Source organism: Octopus bimaculoides, chromosome 11, assembly GCF_046866305.1.
Source record: "Octopus bimaculoides isolate indiv1 chromosome 11, ASM4686630v1, whole genome shotgun sequence".
Taxonomy (NCBI): domain Eukaryota; kingdom Metazoa; phylum Mollusca; class Cephalopoda; order Octopoda; family Octopodidae; genus Octopus; species Octopus bimaculoides.
The window spans coordinates 21756374-21770196 of record NC_142938.1 but is presented as its reverse complement, the minus strand read 5'-3'; the positions used below and the strand labels follow the sequence as shown (position 1 = coordinate 21770196).

Below are 13823 nucleotides of genomic sequence, written 5' to 3'. Positions count from 1 at the left end.
TTTGGTCTTATGGCAAAATCCATTTATTTTCATGTGGGATTTTACAAACTACCAGTAAGTGATTTCAACTATGAAATGTGGGTAAAAATTTCATCTACAACAGGCAGGTTGCTCATATCTGCATGGCTTATTGTTTAAAGGTCTACCTGTATAGTGTCCTTGACAATATCTCTTAACTCTCAATGCCAAGTGAACTTAACTGTAAATAAGTACAAGTACCACAAGGAACTACAGATTTTGTTGAGTTTAGCAAATTTTCTGTCCTGTTTTCAAGTTTTCCATGTTGATAAATATATATAAACACACACACACACACACACACACACATGTATATATGTGTGTGTGTTCTGTGTCACGCTGAATATCCCCGAGAACTACGTTAAGGGTACACGTGTCTGTGGATTGCTCAACCACTTGCACGTTAATTTCACGAGCAGGCTGTTCCGTTGATCGGATCAACTGGAACCCTCGTCGTCGTAAGCGACGGAGTGCCAGCCTTATGTGTGTGTATGTGTACATAATACTCATACACATACATACATACATACGTACATGTGGATGACTCTTATAGAACAGGCTTTGTATTATGACTGACTGAATTTGCTTATAATGGATTTGTCTATAAGACTATATATCCTGGTACAGCTACTAACTTGCATTACATAGCTCCTTCTAGTGCAGAAAATCCCCCAGTTATTAGAATCTCAGTGCTTCTACTATAGATAAGTCTTACAGTCTCTATTAGACTTTATCTTTCTCCTCTGGATGATTCTCACACTGTCTGTGCCTCTGTTAAGCCAATGCTATTTATACGCTGATAAATCCCTTAGTGTTACTGTCTAAAGACTGTGTTATAACATAAATAGTAATCTAAGGTTGTGATCGTAAATATCACCAATGATCAAAAAACATTACAGTCTAAAGAGGTAATTTTTTTTTTTACTAATCCAATCTATTTATTGCTTGTAAGAGATGGAGAGCTAATTATTTGAATATGGTGAGTTTTAACAACAAAAGGACCATAAGGTTTCTCAGCGTTTTTTAGCCCCTAAAAAAAAAAAAAAACCCAACAAAAACAAACTTGGATAAGCAACAAGGAACATCTCCAAAGCAACACTTGTTTAAGGTAGGACGGCAGAAAATATTGTTAGAATGATGGTGTTAGAGAAAATGCTAGGACGGAAGAATATTTAATGAAATGGTCTCTTGAGGTCTTGCTAAACATGCGAAACAATACATTTTATCCAGAAACAAACATACAATTTGAGTTGTTTTTTTTAAATTTAAAAAAAAAATAATTTTGCATAAAAGAAAACAGCTAAGTGAATTAGATATTAAACTACCAACTGGCAGGCTATCAGTTCATATCTGCTTACGGCATTTCATAATGCTTTGTAGCAAAATGTTTGATTCTATATGTGCTCACTTTTCTATCTCTTTGTGTTTTATTCTGTGTACTGTGAATGCATTTCTAACCTTTGTGGTGTTTCTTTATTTGATTAATAAATTCACTATCTGTCTCCTCTTTTAACCCTTCCTGATGAGTTGTAGAGCACCTGAGCACTATCCTCAATGAATTCATCATCATCATTATATTTTACTTATCTTTTACAGAAAACATATGAAGTCTTCTGAAAATATTATCTACATTAGATTGATATCCTCTGAATTAGAAACAGGGGTGTGATGTATTGGTCAGCCACTTAACACTATGAAACACTGGCTTCCTCATTCTCAAACTTCTTAGACTCCTTTAGACATATTATTATTATTATTATCTATCCTTTTGGGATTGATTTAGTCAAGCTCCAATACCAAGGTTGATGTTATTGCCTAACCCCTTACCCACAAAATTGCTGGCTTTGAGCCAAAATTAGGAAGGATTCGTTATCATAATTATAATCATTACTATCATTATTATCTACGTTATTGTCATTATCATTATGCTCATTATTATTATTATCCTTATCACTATTATGATTATTAACTGGAAAGAAAGCGACAAAATTAGCTTTTATTTAAATGAGTCTCCATTCTTTTGTAACATTAACAGTTTTAATGCAAGGTGATAGCCATAGACCTTGAACCTCTGCTAATGATCAAGTCATGAATTTCACTTCAGTCATCAAAAACTGTTCAACTGAAATGTATAGAACTGATAAAATACTGATTCAGGATGGGAAGAGAAGTTTGACTGAGCATGGCACCTTTCCAAATAACTACAGACATCCTAAAGTGTTTGGATAATTCTTTGTAGCATGTTCCTTTCATCATGATACCACAATATCTTTATTCATTTCATCTACATCTATATGAGAGTATAAGACATTTGATGTCTTGTGTTAGAGAAAAAAACATCAAAGGAAAGAACCAGTAACTCAGCTATCAGCAGATATCCAAACAGTCGCCTCTTGACTTCAGCATATTTTACTTGGGTTCACAAATGCTCCGCCTGTCACACTAGAGACTGCTGCGCTCACAATTTGATGTGCCACTGAGCCACAGATAATAAAAAAAAAACAATGTATTGCACCACCAAAGTGGTAATTTTACTTACAACAGACACTCTTTGTTTTATTTTGTTTTGTTATTTTTATCTTCTTTTTGTTTAGCTCTTTTCTGTGATAAAAGAGTTTATTTTGTACGAAACATCATTTTGATGAGAGTTGAGAATCTAATAAAAAAAAAGGTTTCAAATAAATAACATAAAATGCAGAAAATGTATATTCGACTAAAAATGAAGGAATAAAATTCTATCATTTATAATAGAATTTGTGTTGTTTTGTTTACTCTTTTGAAAGCAAAAAATAAAAATAAAAATAAAAATTTTTTTGAATCAGTGAATGTGAATATGGATGGTTGTGAATTTGGATTGACAATTGACATGTGGAACAACCAAAGTTTTTGTAAGATAGTCTCAATAAAACTTTTTAAAAATTGGGGAGCAAAGAAAAGAAAATTGATTGAAAAAAAAAAAACAAATACAAGAAACCCAAATATAAAGAAAAACCATTCAATATAGAAGAGATGAGAAAGAAAACGAAAAAAAAACACAGCTGACTCCTAATATACAGAGAGTGAAGATATTAAAATGGACAGAGATTTTCAATGGACCCTAAGAACAAAAGTTACTGCTATATTCTGTTTTCCAATCAGGAGCTGTTTCTTTTGAAAGCCATGTACCAGTGTCTGAATGGTGGCTCCTTTCCATATCGGTTAATGGGGATGGTGATCTGGTTCGGTTAGTTGTTTCTGTTGGCTTCAATCTATCTGCTCTTATTACACCATTAAAAAGACCTGGTTGAACAACATTCTTGTGTGGCTGAGAAAAGAAGAGAGAGAGAAAACAATATATATAATAAAAAGAAATACTGCTTAAATCTTTTGTTACCATATTTCCATTGAAACACACTGACTTTGTTACAGTTTATTTTGAAAATAATGAAGAATTTAGAAAAATAACTTAGTCATTATTAAGCTGGTGTGTGGAACATAAATTAACCTGGCAGTTTGAAAGATGGTTTTAGCTTAGATCACTTTAAAATAGGAAGTTTGTTTTGTAGAACCATGGGCAGTTATTTCAGTAAAAAAAAAGAAAACCTACATAGCATAAATAAATATGCATGTGTGTGTGTGTGTCTGTGTATGTGTGTGTGTGTGTGCATGTGTGTGCATATGTGTGCACACGTGTGTGTGTGTATGCACATGACTGTGTATGTGTATGTGTGTTAACTGTCACCTTGCCTTGACTTCATGTGATAGTTTTAAATAAATGTCATCATCATAAAAGTCCTTCATTTCTAGTCTTCCATGGAAACCTGTCTGGTTACAGGGAGTATTAGCTTATTTGGAAATAAATATGCATGTGTATATGTGTGTGTGTGTGTGTGTGTGTGTGTGTGCATGTGTGTGTATGTGTGTGCTTATGTGTGCGCACATGCATGTGCATGTGTATGTGTGTTAACTGTCACCTTGCCTTGATGACTTCATGTGATAGTTTAAAACAAATGTCATCATCATAAAAGCAGTGTCCTTCATTTCTAGTCTTCCATGGAAACCTGTCTGGTTACAGGGAGTATTAGCTTACTTGGAAACAGAGGATAGTTGGCAACAAGAAGGGCATCCAGCCATAGAAAATTTACCTCAACAAAATTTGTCTGATCCAAGTGAGTAAGAAAAAGTGGACTTTAAATGACGAAGATGTAAATAGGAATGGGGATAGATGTGTGGTTAAAAAGTCTGATTTCCAGTCATGTGGTTTTCGGATGGCCATAGTTGGAAATGTGTATAGGTATAGGTCTGCTCAACTAGAACTAATCATCATCATCATCATCATCGTTTAACGTCCGCCTTCCACGCTAGCATGGGTTGAACGATTTGATTGAGGACTGGTGAACCAGATGGCTACACCAGGCTCCAATCTGATTTGGCAGAGTTTCTACAGCTGGATGCCCTTCCCAACGCCAACCACTCAGAGAGTGTAGTGGGTGCTTTTATGTGTCACCGGCACGAAGGCCAGTCAGGCGGTACTGGCAACGGCCACGCTCAAAATGGTGTATTTTATGTGCCACCCGCACAAGAGCCAGTCCAGGGGCACTGGCAACGATCTCGCTCAAATCTGTGGATAAAATAACAACTACAATAGTAATAATGATTTTAACAGTAACACAGTCTCAATATGAGACTTTCTATGTAGTTACTCAACATGCTTGAAATAACAGCCCAAGTCTTCCTCCTTTCACACACTACCATCATACAAAAAGATGGTCCAGAGGATTGTGTAATGTAATAAATCTCCCTCTTTTTGCATATTACTTACTACTAAGTTCTTACTTCCTATGAAACATAGATTATAGGGAATGACACTGGGATGTCTTTTCTGCTTCTCTCCAATTAGATCCCTGCTTATTCACTCTATCTCAGTATCCCACCTCCAACTATTTTTAGGGCATCTTCTCTCCCACCTGCTTTGTAGTTTCCAGATCATAGGCTTCCCTGAGAGAAGACCTTCCTCTCCCAGGTCTTGTTGGTTTTAAATTGTCATCAATATTTCTGATTTGTTTCTAGGTAAGGACGTTGGCCCTATGCAAATCTATTTTTACCTCTGGGATGAGGTAGTCCATATTTGTCTGGCCTCTATTTGTTGACCTGTCCAGCAGCATTGGATGTCCTGTCAGGAGTTTGTGCTCTACTGGCATATTGTTCAAGATCATTGAAGTACACAAGCTTCCATACCACAACATGAACTGGGCCTTGTGGTGGCTTTTCACATACTGCCATCATAAAAAAAATTGGTCCATTAGATTGTGTAATCAGTACATATTGTAAAGCTGAGTTTGTGTGTGTGTGTGTGTGTGTGTGTGTGTGTTGCATCTATAGAAATCCACACCTTACCAGATAGCAATTTGGGAGTCGCACCATGGTCGAAAATGCCCGGAATCAGCCATTTATTTATTCCTTCCTAACAGGTGAATTTTTGCATCAAAAATAATTTTAAACCATAACTTCTAACAATTTTCAAGTCAAAGCATGAGTTAAGTCCCCTTCTAGCGACAGTGTAAAGAGAGACAGAGAGAGAGAGAGAAAGACAACAGATTTTTAAAATTTCGTCTTTTTAGTGAGTGATACACAATATAAACGATATTCTCCGTTTCTCCACAACTAATTTCCAAATTTGCTGAATCCATTGCTCTACTTATAGCGAGTAGACACGCTCCTTCGCAAACGATCAGCTATTATTTTGCAGACAATGTTACGAAACTTTTCCTGTTTTCGAAAGGATAGATCTGACTCTCACGTCTCTGTGGGAGAAGATAGCCCTCTCTATTCCCCTTACAAAACTTACGTCCGGGTACCGAATTTGTCTCAATTGATGGTATTACTCAGGTAATCTTAACTTCATCCCATGCAAAGCCGGGTTATAGTGCTAGTCTTAGATATATTGTATTTAAAATAAAAGGCTGGATAGTCAAGAGTGGAATGTTTTTAATCATTGCTCAGATACATCACACCTGAACTGGAACTAATTAGCAACAACAACAGCAACAATAACAACTTCAAAAACAGCTTACCTGGCTTGATGCATTTACGTTATGCGTCTTCAAAGACAACAGATTTTTAAAATTTCGTCTTTTTAGTGAGTGATACACAATATAAACGATATTCTCCGTTTCTCCACAACTAATTTCCAAATTTGCTGAATCCATTGCTCTACTTATAGCGAGTAGACACGCTCCTTCGCAAACGATCAGCTATTATTTTGCAGACAATGTTACGAAACTTTTCCTGTTTTCGAAAGGATAGATCTGACTCTCACGTCTCTGTGGGAGAAGATAGCCCTCTCTATTCCCCTTACAAAACTTACGTCCGGGTACCGAATTTGTCTCAATTGATGGTATTACTCAGGTAATCTTAACTTCATCCCATGCAAAGCCGGGTTATAGTGCTAGTCTTAGATATATTGTATTTAAAATAAAAGGCTGGATAGTCAAGAGTGGAATGTTTTTAATCATTGCTCAGATACATCACACCTGAACTGGAACTAATTAGCAACAACAACAGCAACAATAACAACTTCAAAAACAGCTTACCTGGCTTGATGCATTTACGTTATGCGTCTTCAAATCTCCCATTTCTCGACCAGAGCAACCACTTCCATATGCCACAAATGGTGGAAGTTTAATTCGTATCTTCGGTTTGCTTGAATTTGTCTTTTCTTGGTTTTCAGTTTTTACAGACGTGCGAGTAAGCTTTGGTTCTTCTGCGGCTGAATACAATAAACATCGACATTAGCTTTGGTTAAAAAAACAGAATTAAAAGTCTAACAAGTAAGTATATATAAACAATTTAATTATCATTTGTTTGATCTGCATCACAACCATTCTCACTCCAGCATCACATTCAACACACACACACACACACACAGAGTCCAGTATGAGCACAACACAATTCTTGCTTGCAGCTAGCAGTTCAATGACATGAATAATGACTATCTTCTTCATTTCTGGACCCTTTAAGGACAATACATGTTTGGCTGGAGAGGTTAGGCTTAACTCAGAGTACGTGTTTCTTACCTTGCTCCTCCCGCCTATTGTCAATTCCTGTCCAATACTGAGATCTTAAAGTGCATGATGAGTAATGATGTCTTCCACTCCTGAAATGTTACTGTTGGTCTTCTTCAAGCTGGTCTTCAGCTGGTCTTTGATGCATTTCGTTTGGGACTCCAAACAGTCATTGTGATACAATACAGTACACACACATACAAACATGTGCAGGTGTGGCTGTGTAGTTGATAAGTTTGCTTCCCAACCACCTAGTTTCAGCTTCAGTCCCACTGCTTGGTCCTAGGGCAAATGTCTCTACTATAGCCCCAGGCCAACCAAAGTTCTGGAAAAAGACTGTAGTGTGTGTGTGTGTGTGTGTGTGTGTGTGTGTGTGTGTGTGTGTGTGTGTATTTGCCATGTTGGTCCACTGAACTCAACAAGTTTTTTTCATTCTCTCTCTGCTTATTTTCTCATATTCCTTTCTGTTGAAGAGCATAGGATCAAAACGTAAAAGACTTTTTCATTTTTCCCGAGCATCAAACTAATACACTTGCTTGTTGTTCATACACCTGTCTTCATCTTATGCTTTTCTATAAATTTCAACTACATATATATATACATATATATATAGGGAGAATTCACAAAAAAAAAAACAAAAGACAAAGACAGGTGGTGTAGACAACAAACAGATGTATTAGTTTAACACATGGGAAGTGAAAAAGTCTTTAATGTTTCGAGCCTACACTCTTCCACAGACAGGAACACAAAAATAAACAGCAGAACTGAGAAAAATATTGCAGATGTGCATGCAACTGTGAGGGGAAACGATTGAATCGCCATCCATGAGTTATCAGAGGATGTGCAGATTAATTATGGTTCAGTTCAGACCCTTATCACTGAAGATTTGGGTATGAGATGTGTGTCTGCCAAGTTTGTGCCAAAACTGCTTTCAGCTGACCAAAAAGACAGTCGGGTTTCAGTTGCACAAGAGCTCCTTGATTGTGTTGAGAACGATGAAAACTTTTTGAAAACTTTGCTTAGGCCTCTGAGCAGGTATTGCCAAGCTTTTGGCAAAATCTAATGCAGATTCTCTGCTCAACTTTCTCTGTCATGGTCAATGCAACAATCACATGCTACACACCTTCCTTCCAAGCACTGCTGTAAACAGTGGAAGTGAGCTAGGTCAATCTGTGCCAAGTAGCTTCACACTGCGTGCTTTAGCTTTTTTACTATGGTGACAGTTTGGATAGTAATTGATCAGACCATGTAAACTGAAACAATGCAAAATGAAGATTCATGCACAAGAAGACAATGTACTACCCAATGTGGGAATTGGAATTACAAACATACAATCTTGAGTCCAATCTTCTTATCACCAGGCCATGCGCCATTGTGTAATAGAGTTAACCCTTTGCTTTTTTAGCTACAGTACTCAACAGGCTTTTCTATACATTTTCTGCTCATCTAGTCACACTAAAGAGGTCTGAGATGATCTAAAGCTACAGTAGAAGATGCTTACTTAAGGTAAGATTACACCTGCAGCTTCAAGATTCAAAAGCAAATTTCTTACCTATTTGTCCATGACTTCACTGACTCAACATACACATTCACGAACAGAATCCAATCCACTTATGACACACACTGTGTGTTAAAGTTACCAACAGAATCTTATTCAAAAAGAAGGGATGATTAAATTCAATATTCCATGTCAGTGATTGTATGAGTGTATATCAATACTAGTTTCAAACTTTGTACAAGGCCTGCCATTTTGCAGGAGGGAGTAAGTTGATTATTTTGATCCCAGTGCTCTACTGATACTTATTTTATTGACCCCATCCCCAAAAAGATGAAAGGCACATATCAATATTAAGGCATAGGCAGCAGGCTGGCAGAATTATTACTGCACCAGAAAAAATGCATAGTGGCATTTCTTCTGATTTTACATTCTGAGTTCAAAGGCTGCTGTGGTTAACTTGGCCTTTCATCTTTTCAGGGTTGATGAAATGAGTACCAGTTGTGTATTAGGGTCAATGTAATTGACTAACCCCGTACCACGAAATTGCTGGCCTTGCGCCAAAATTTGAAATTAATAGTGATGCATGCATCCGTCCAACCATCCATACATACACACATAGACAAACACCATAAATGCATACAAGCTCAAACACATGGCAACACACACACACACACAAATACACATAATCATATACACACACTCACATAGATACACACATACACATAAATTCCCATACATTGTGTGTATGTGTGTGTATGTGTGCATGTGTGTAGTTAAACACAATCATACATACATATGCATACTCATAATTGCACATATACACATGTAAATACACACTTATATGCACACAAACGCAACTCACACACAGCACAAGTGTAACAATGTCTGTACAAAGTTGTTACCTTTTCTGTCATATTTCTGGTACAACAATGACCTATCAGCAGACTTTGATCTTCGAGGATGCTTCTTGGTATGATAATAACCGGTATATGTGAGCCTTTCTGTGGAGTTGGAGCGACGCATCAGTTTTTTTAAGAAGGGTAGCTGCTGGCCGGATTCTTCGCCATCCTGCATATTATTTTTATAGTTATTAATACCCAAAGGTGTGTGTTCATATTCATGCTTGCGGCGGAGGGTACGAAAGTGTTTGTTGGCCTCATAGATAATTTCACAAAGTTCTGGGTCCACTGGAGAGAACTGACGCTCGTATTCACTCTTCATTTTGGAAGCTGAGTAAAAACAAAAAACAATGAATGAACTTGTAAAAGGTTGATAGTTGCAATAGAGACATTATTCTCTCTCTATCACCTTTCAACATAATACATATGAAGAAACAGTAGAATAATTAACAACATAATAAAAATAAGTTTTATTTTTTGATGATGCTTGGTTTTACAAATCCTGTGTCATTCAGTTTAGCAGCCGCTGATTAAGTTGTAATTTGGTATTGGAAGCTTAAGGGCTTCCTTGATGCATGCCAGAGGAGCAAATAGCTATCATATCGATAGCATCGTGGTGAAGAGTGCTTCGTTGAGGAGCAAGGTGTTGTCACGTTGAAGGTGTCATGCAGAAGAGAGTTATAAAATGAAAGTAACTCTTTAAGCACTAGTTTTATTACGCATGTGCACTCGAGGGGCTTCCGGAAAGGCAAGTTCCTTGCGCATGTGCAGATAGTACTTCCTCAATGGCGGCTACAATTTTGCGCCACTACAAACTGAACAATAATGGCAATGAACTTCAACTCCAACATCAAAATTAGCTTCTATGTGAGTGCTCAACCTGCAAGAAACAGTAACAAAATCTCCCTCAAATTGTTGACTATCAATTTAAAAAAGAAGAAAAAGATACACTGAATAATAACATAGTCCTAAATGCACTGCCCATAGTATAGGTGAGATGGTCACAGCTGGAAAGTCTTTGACCATTGGTTTGCCCAATCAGGATTGGCTGACAGACGAGTAAAAGCAACACAAATGAACATCAACAAAATAGTGCCTTTACTATTTAAGGTCCTTTAAAACGTTGAGCATTTAAACCAACCATATCTGGCTCTAAGAAGGGGAAAGGGTAGAAGAGAAGGGGAGAAAGAAGAAGAGAAGGAGGTGGAGGAAGTGAGGAAGAAAAGGAAATTTCCCAGCAGCACAAGACCATAAACAGGGTTATCATCACATTATCATGGATTATATTTTAGTTATTTTATTGATCCTGAGAGATGAAAGGCAAAAGCAACCCTGACAGAAATTTGAATCCGGAATACCGAGAAACAAAACTAGACTCTGTCAAGCATTTAGTTGGTGTTTCCCCATTTTTGTCAGTCCAAATGAACAGCAACAACATCATCATCAGCAGCAGCAGCAGCAGTAGCAGCAGCAACAACAACAATGTCAATAATTGCTTCTATTTTAGGTCAGCAATTCTGAAGGGAGAAGAGTCTGGTTGATTAAATTGATCCCTGTACTTAACCTGTAGTTTATGTCATAAACACCAGAGGGATGAAAGGCAAAGCTGACTATGGTTTGATTTGAACTCAGAATAGAAAAAGCTGAAACAAAAATGCAATGCATAAACTCTGATGCTCTTAAGATTTTGCCATGCCACTGCCTTTAAGCAACAACAACAACAACAACAACAATTATCCTTTCTACAATAGGCACAAAGCCTGAAATTTTAGGGGCAGAGTCTTGTTGATTTAATCAATCTCAGGGCTAAACTGGTACTTATTTCACTGAGCCCAAAGAGATGAAAAGCAAAGTCAATCTTGGCAGAATTTCAACTCAGAACGTAAAGACAGATGAAATGATGCTGTGCATTTTCCCCAGTGTACAAGCGATTCTGCCAGCTCATTGCCTTAAAGAACAATAATAATAATAATAATGGTTCCAAATTCTGGCACAAGGCTAGCAATTTCAGGGAAAGGGCTAAGTTGGTTACATTGAACCCAGTACTCAACTGGTACTTATTTTATCGACCCCAAAGGGATGAAAGACAAAGTTGTCTTCAGCAGTATTTGAACTCAGAATGTAAAGGCAGACAAAATGCTGTAGAGCATTTTGCCCAGCATGCTAACAATTTTGCCAGCTCGCTGCCTTAACAATAATGTCCATGATAATTTCTCCCATTCATAAGGCTACAAGTTTAATAAGTAGGGATATAATGGTAGGGATATAGCAATTAAATTAACACCAATAGATGACTGGTGATATTTTATCATTCAGAAAGAGAGAGGGGTGTGAGAAAGTGAGAGAGAAACAAGGTTGAATTTTATTGGATTTTAACTCAGAACATAGAGAGATAGAACTAAAAGCAGTCGATCATTTGGTGTAGTTACCCTATATCTCTGATATAGATCTCCAGCTTTGGCTCAAGGATTGTAAATTTGCAAATGAAACAGAATAACATCAAATGAAACAATGCCTTTATTATGCCACTGAAAGATATTCTATTGGCCCCAAAGAAATGAAAGGTAAAAACTGACCTTGGTGAGATTTGAACTCAGTGTATTGACTACAGGTGTAGCAGTTGGGTTAACATGTTTACCTTGCACAACTACACGTGTTCAGTTCCTCAGTATGATATCTACAACAACTGTTTTCGAGCCTGAGGTCACAGACATTGGATAATGTTGACCTGGGTACACTGTATATAGTAGAAGGAAAAGACATGACTGTCACAGTGGACACACACACACACACACACACACACATGGTAGGTGCAGATGTGGCTGTGTAGCAAGATGTTTGCTTCCCAACCACATGGTTCTGGGTTCAGTGCTACTGCATGGCACCTTGGACAAGTGTCTTCTACAAAAGCCTTGTGAGTGGATTTGATAGATGGAAACTGAAAGAAGCCCATCGTGTATGTGTATGCGTGTGTGTGTGTGTATGTGTGTGTGTGTGTGTGTGTGTGTGTGTGTGTGTTTGTGTTTGTCCTCTACCACCACTTGACAATTGCTGTTAGTATGTTTACGTCCACATAACTTAGCAGTTTGGCAAAAGAGACCAATAGAAAAAGTAGCAGGCTTTGAAAAAATAACTAATGGAGTTGAATCTTCAAGGTAGTGCTCCAGCATGGCCACTGTCTAATGACTGAAACAAGTAAAAGATAAAAAAATCTATATCTATCTATCTATCTATCTGTGTGTGTGTGTGTGTGTGTGTGTGTGCTTGTATAGTTTTTGACTGTATCTGGTATACAAATCTCCTCTCAAAATGCTTGCCTAGGGGACCCCACCTATCTCCCATCTCTTTGATCAGTAGCTTACTATCAGATTGCACTATCACTGTGTTGATTGATAGACCTTTTACAGTATCTCATTCTTTCAACTCCAACATACTTCCAGGGTTCACTTTTGACTCATCTCACTGTCTTACTTTCTTCTATACATCAATAATGTACATGCCATGATATCCAACTACATACTCTTCATTCTTTCCTAACCTTTCTTAACCATGCATCATCCAGACTTTGATGCTACACACTAAACCTATATCAATTCCATAAACAGAAACCTTAAAAAGTATCTATCAATGGGTCAATATTAATCCTGTCTCTCTCAGCTACAAGAAAATACAAATGCTTCTCATACCAACTACACTTAACATTTATATTCACTATCCCTCTTGCCTGTAGGACTATTAAGAATCAACACATGCACTGGGAGCTCTTTTCCAAATGAGAGCTTTTTCCTTTTCTCAATTTTTTTCTGCCCTGTAAGTTACTTGGCAACCTCACTAGTGCTGGTTGTGTGGAAAAAACACTCAGTACACACTGTAAGGTGGTTGACATTAAGAAGGGTATAGAAACCATGCCAAAGCTGATTTTGTCAAACTATCCAACCCATACTTGCATGGAAAATGGATGTTAAATAAGGATGATGATAATTCAGACTGTAGTGGCGCGAAATTATAGCTGCCATTGAGGAAGTACTATCTGCACATGCGCAAGGGACTTGACTTTCCGGAAGCCCCTCGAGTGCGCATGCGTAGTAAAACTAGTACTTAAAGAGTTTGTTTCACTTTCTAAGCCTCTTGAGCGCAATACCTTTGACGTGACAACACCTTGCTCCTCAATGAAGCACTCTTCACCACGATGCCTTCAATGGTGATAGCTACTTGCTCCTCTGGCAGGCATCAAGGAAGCCCTTAACCTTCCAATACCGATTACAAACTAATCAGCAGCTGCTAAGCTGAATGACACAGGATTTGTAAAACCAAGCATCATCAAGACTTTTCATAACTTTCCCAGTAGACCAGGCTGGAGTTCCA

At 37.5% G+C, this 13823-nt stretch overlaps 1 protein-coding gene across 2 annotated transcripts in view; it reads right to left on the bottom strand.

Moving 5' to 3' along the window:
- Window positions 1-930: 930 nt before the first annotated feature.
- Window positions 931-13823, bottom strand: part of LOC106878229 (uncharacterized) — an 83865-nt gene continuing 70972 nt past the window's right edge. For both annotated transcript variants that reach the window (XM_052971590.2, XM_014927386.3), the window contains exons 2-4: window positions 9462-9788; window positions 6591-6766; window positions 931-3322 (exon numbers count right to left, since the gene is read on the bottom strand). In XM_052971590.2, the coding sequence (XP_052827550.1) occupies window positions 3116-3322; window positions 6591-6766; window positions 9462-9780 (702 nt within the window). In that variant the 5' untranslated portion in view covers window positions 9781-9788 and the 3' untranslated portion in view covers window positions 931-3115. The remainder of the gene's footprint in view (window positions 3323-6590; window positions 6767-9461; window positions 9789-13823) is intronic.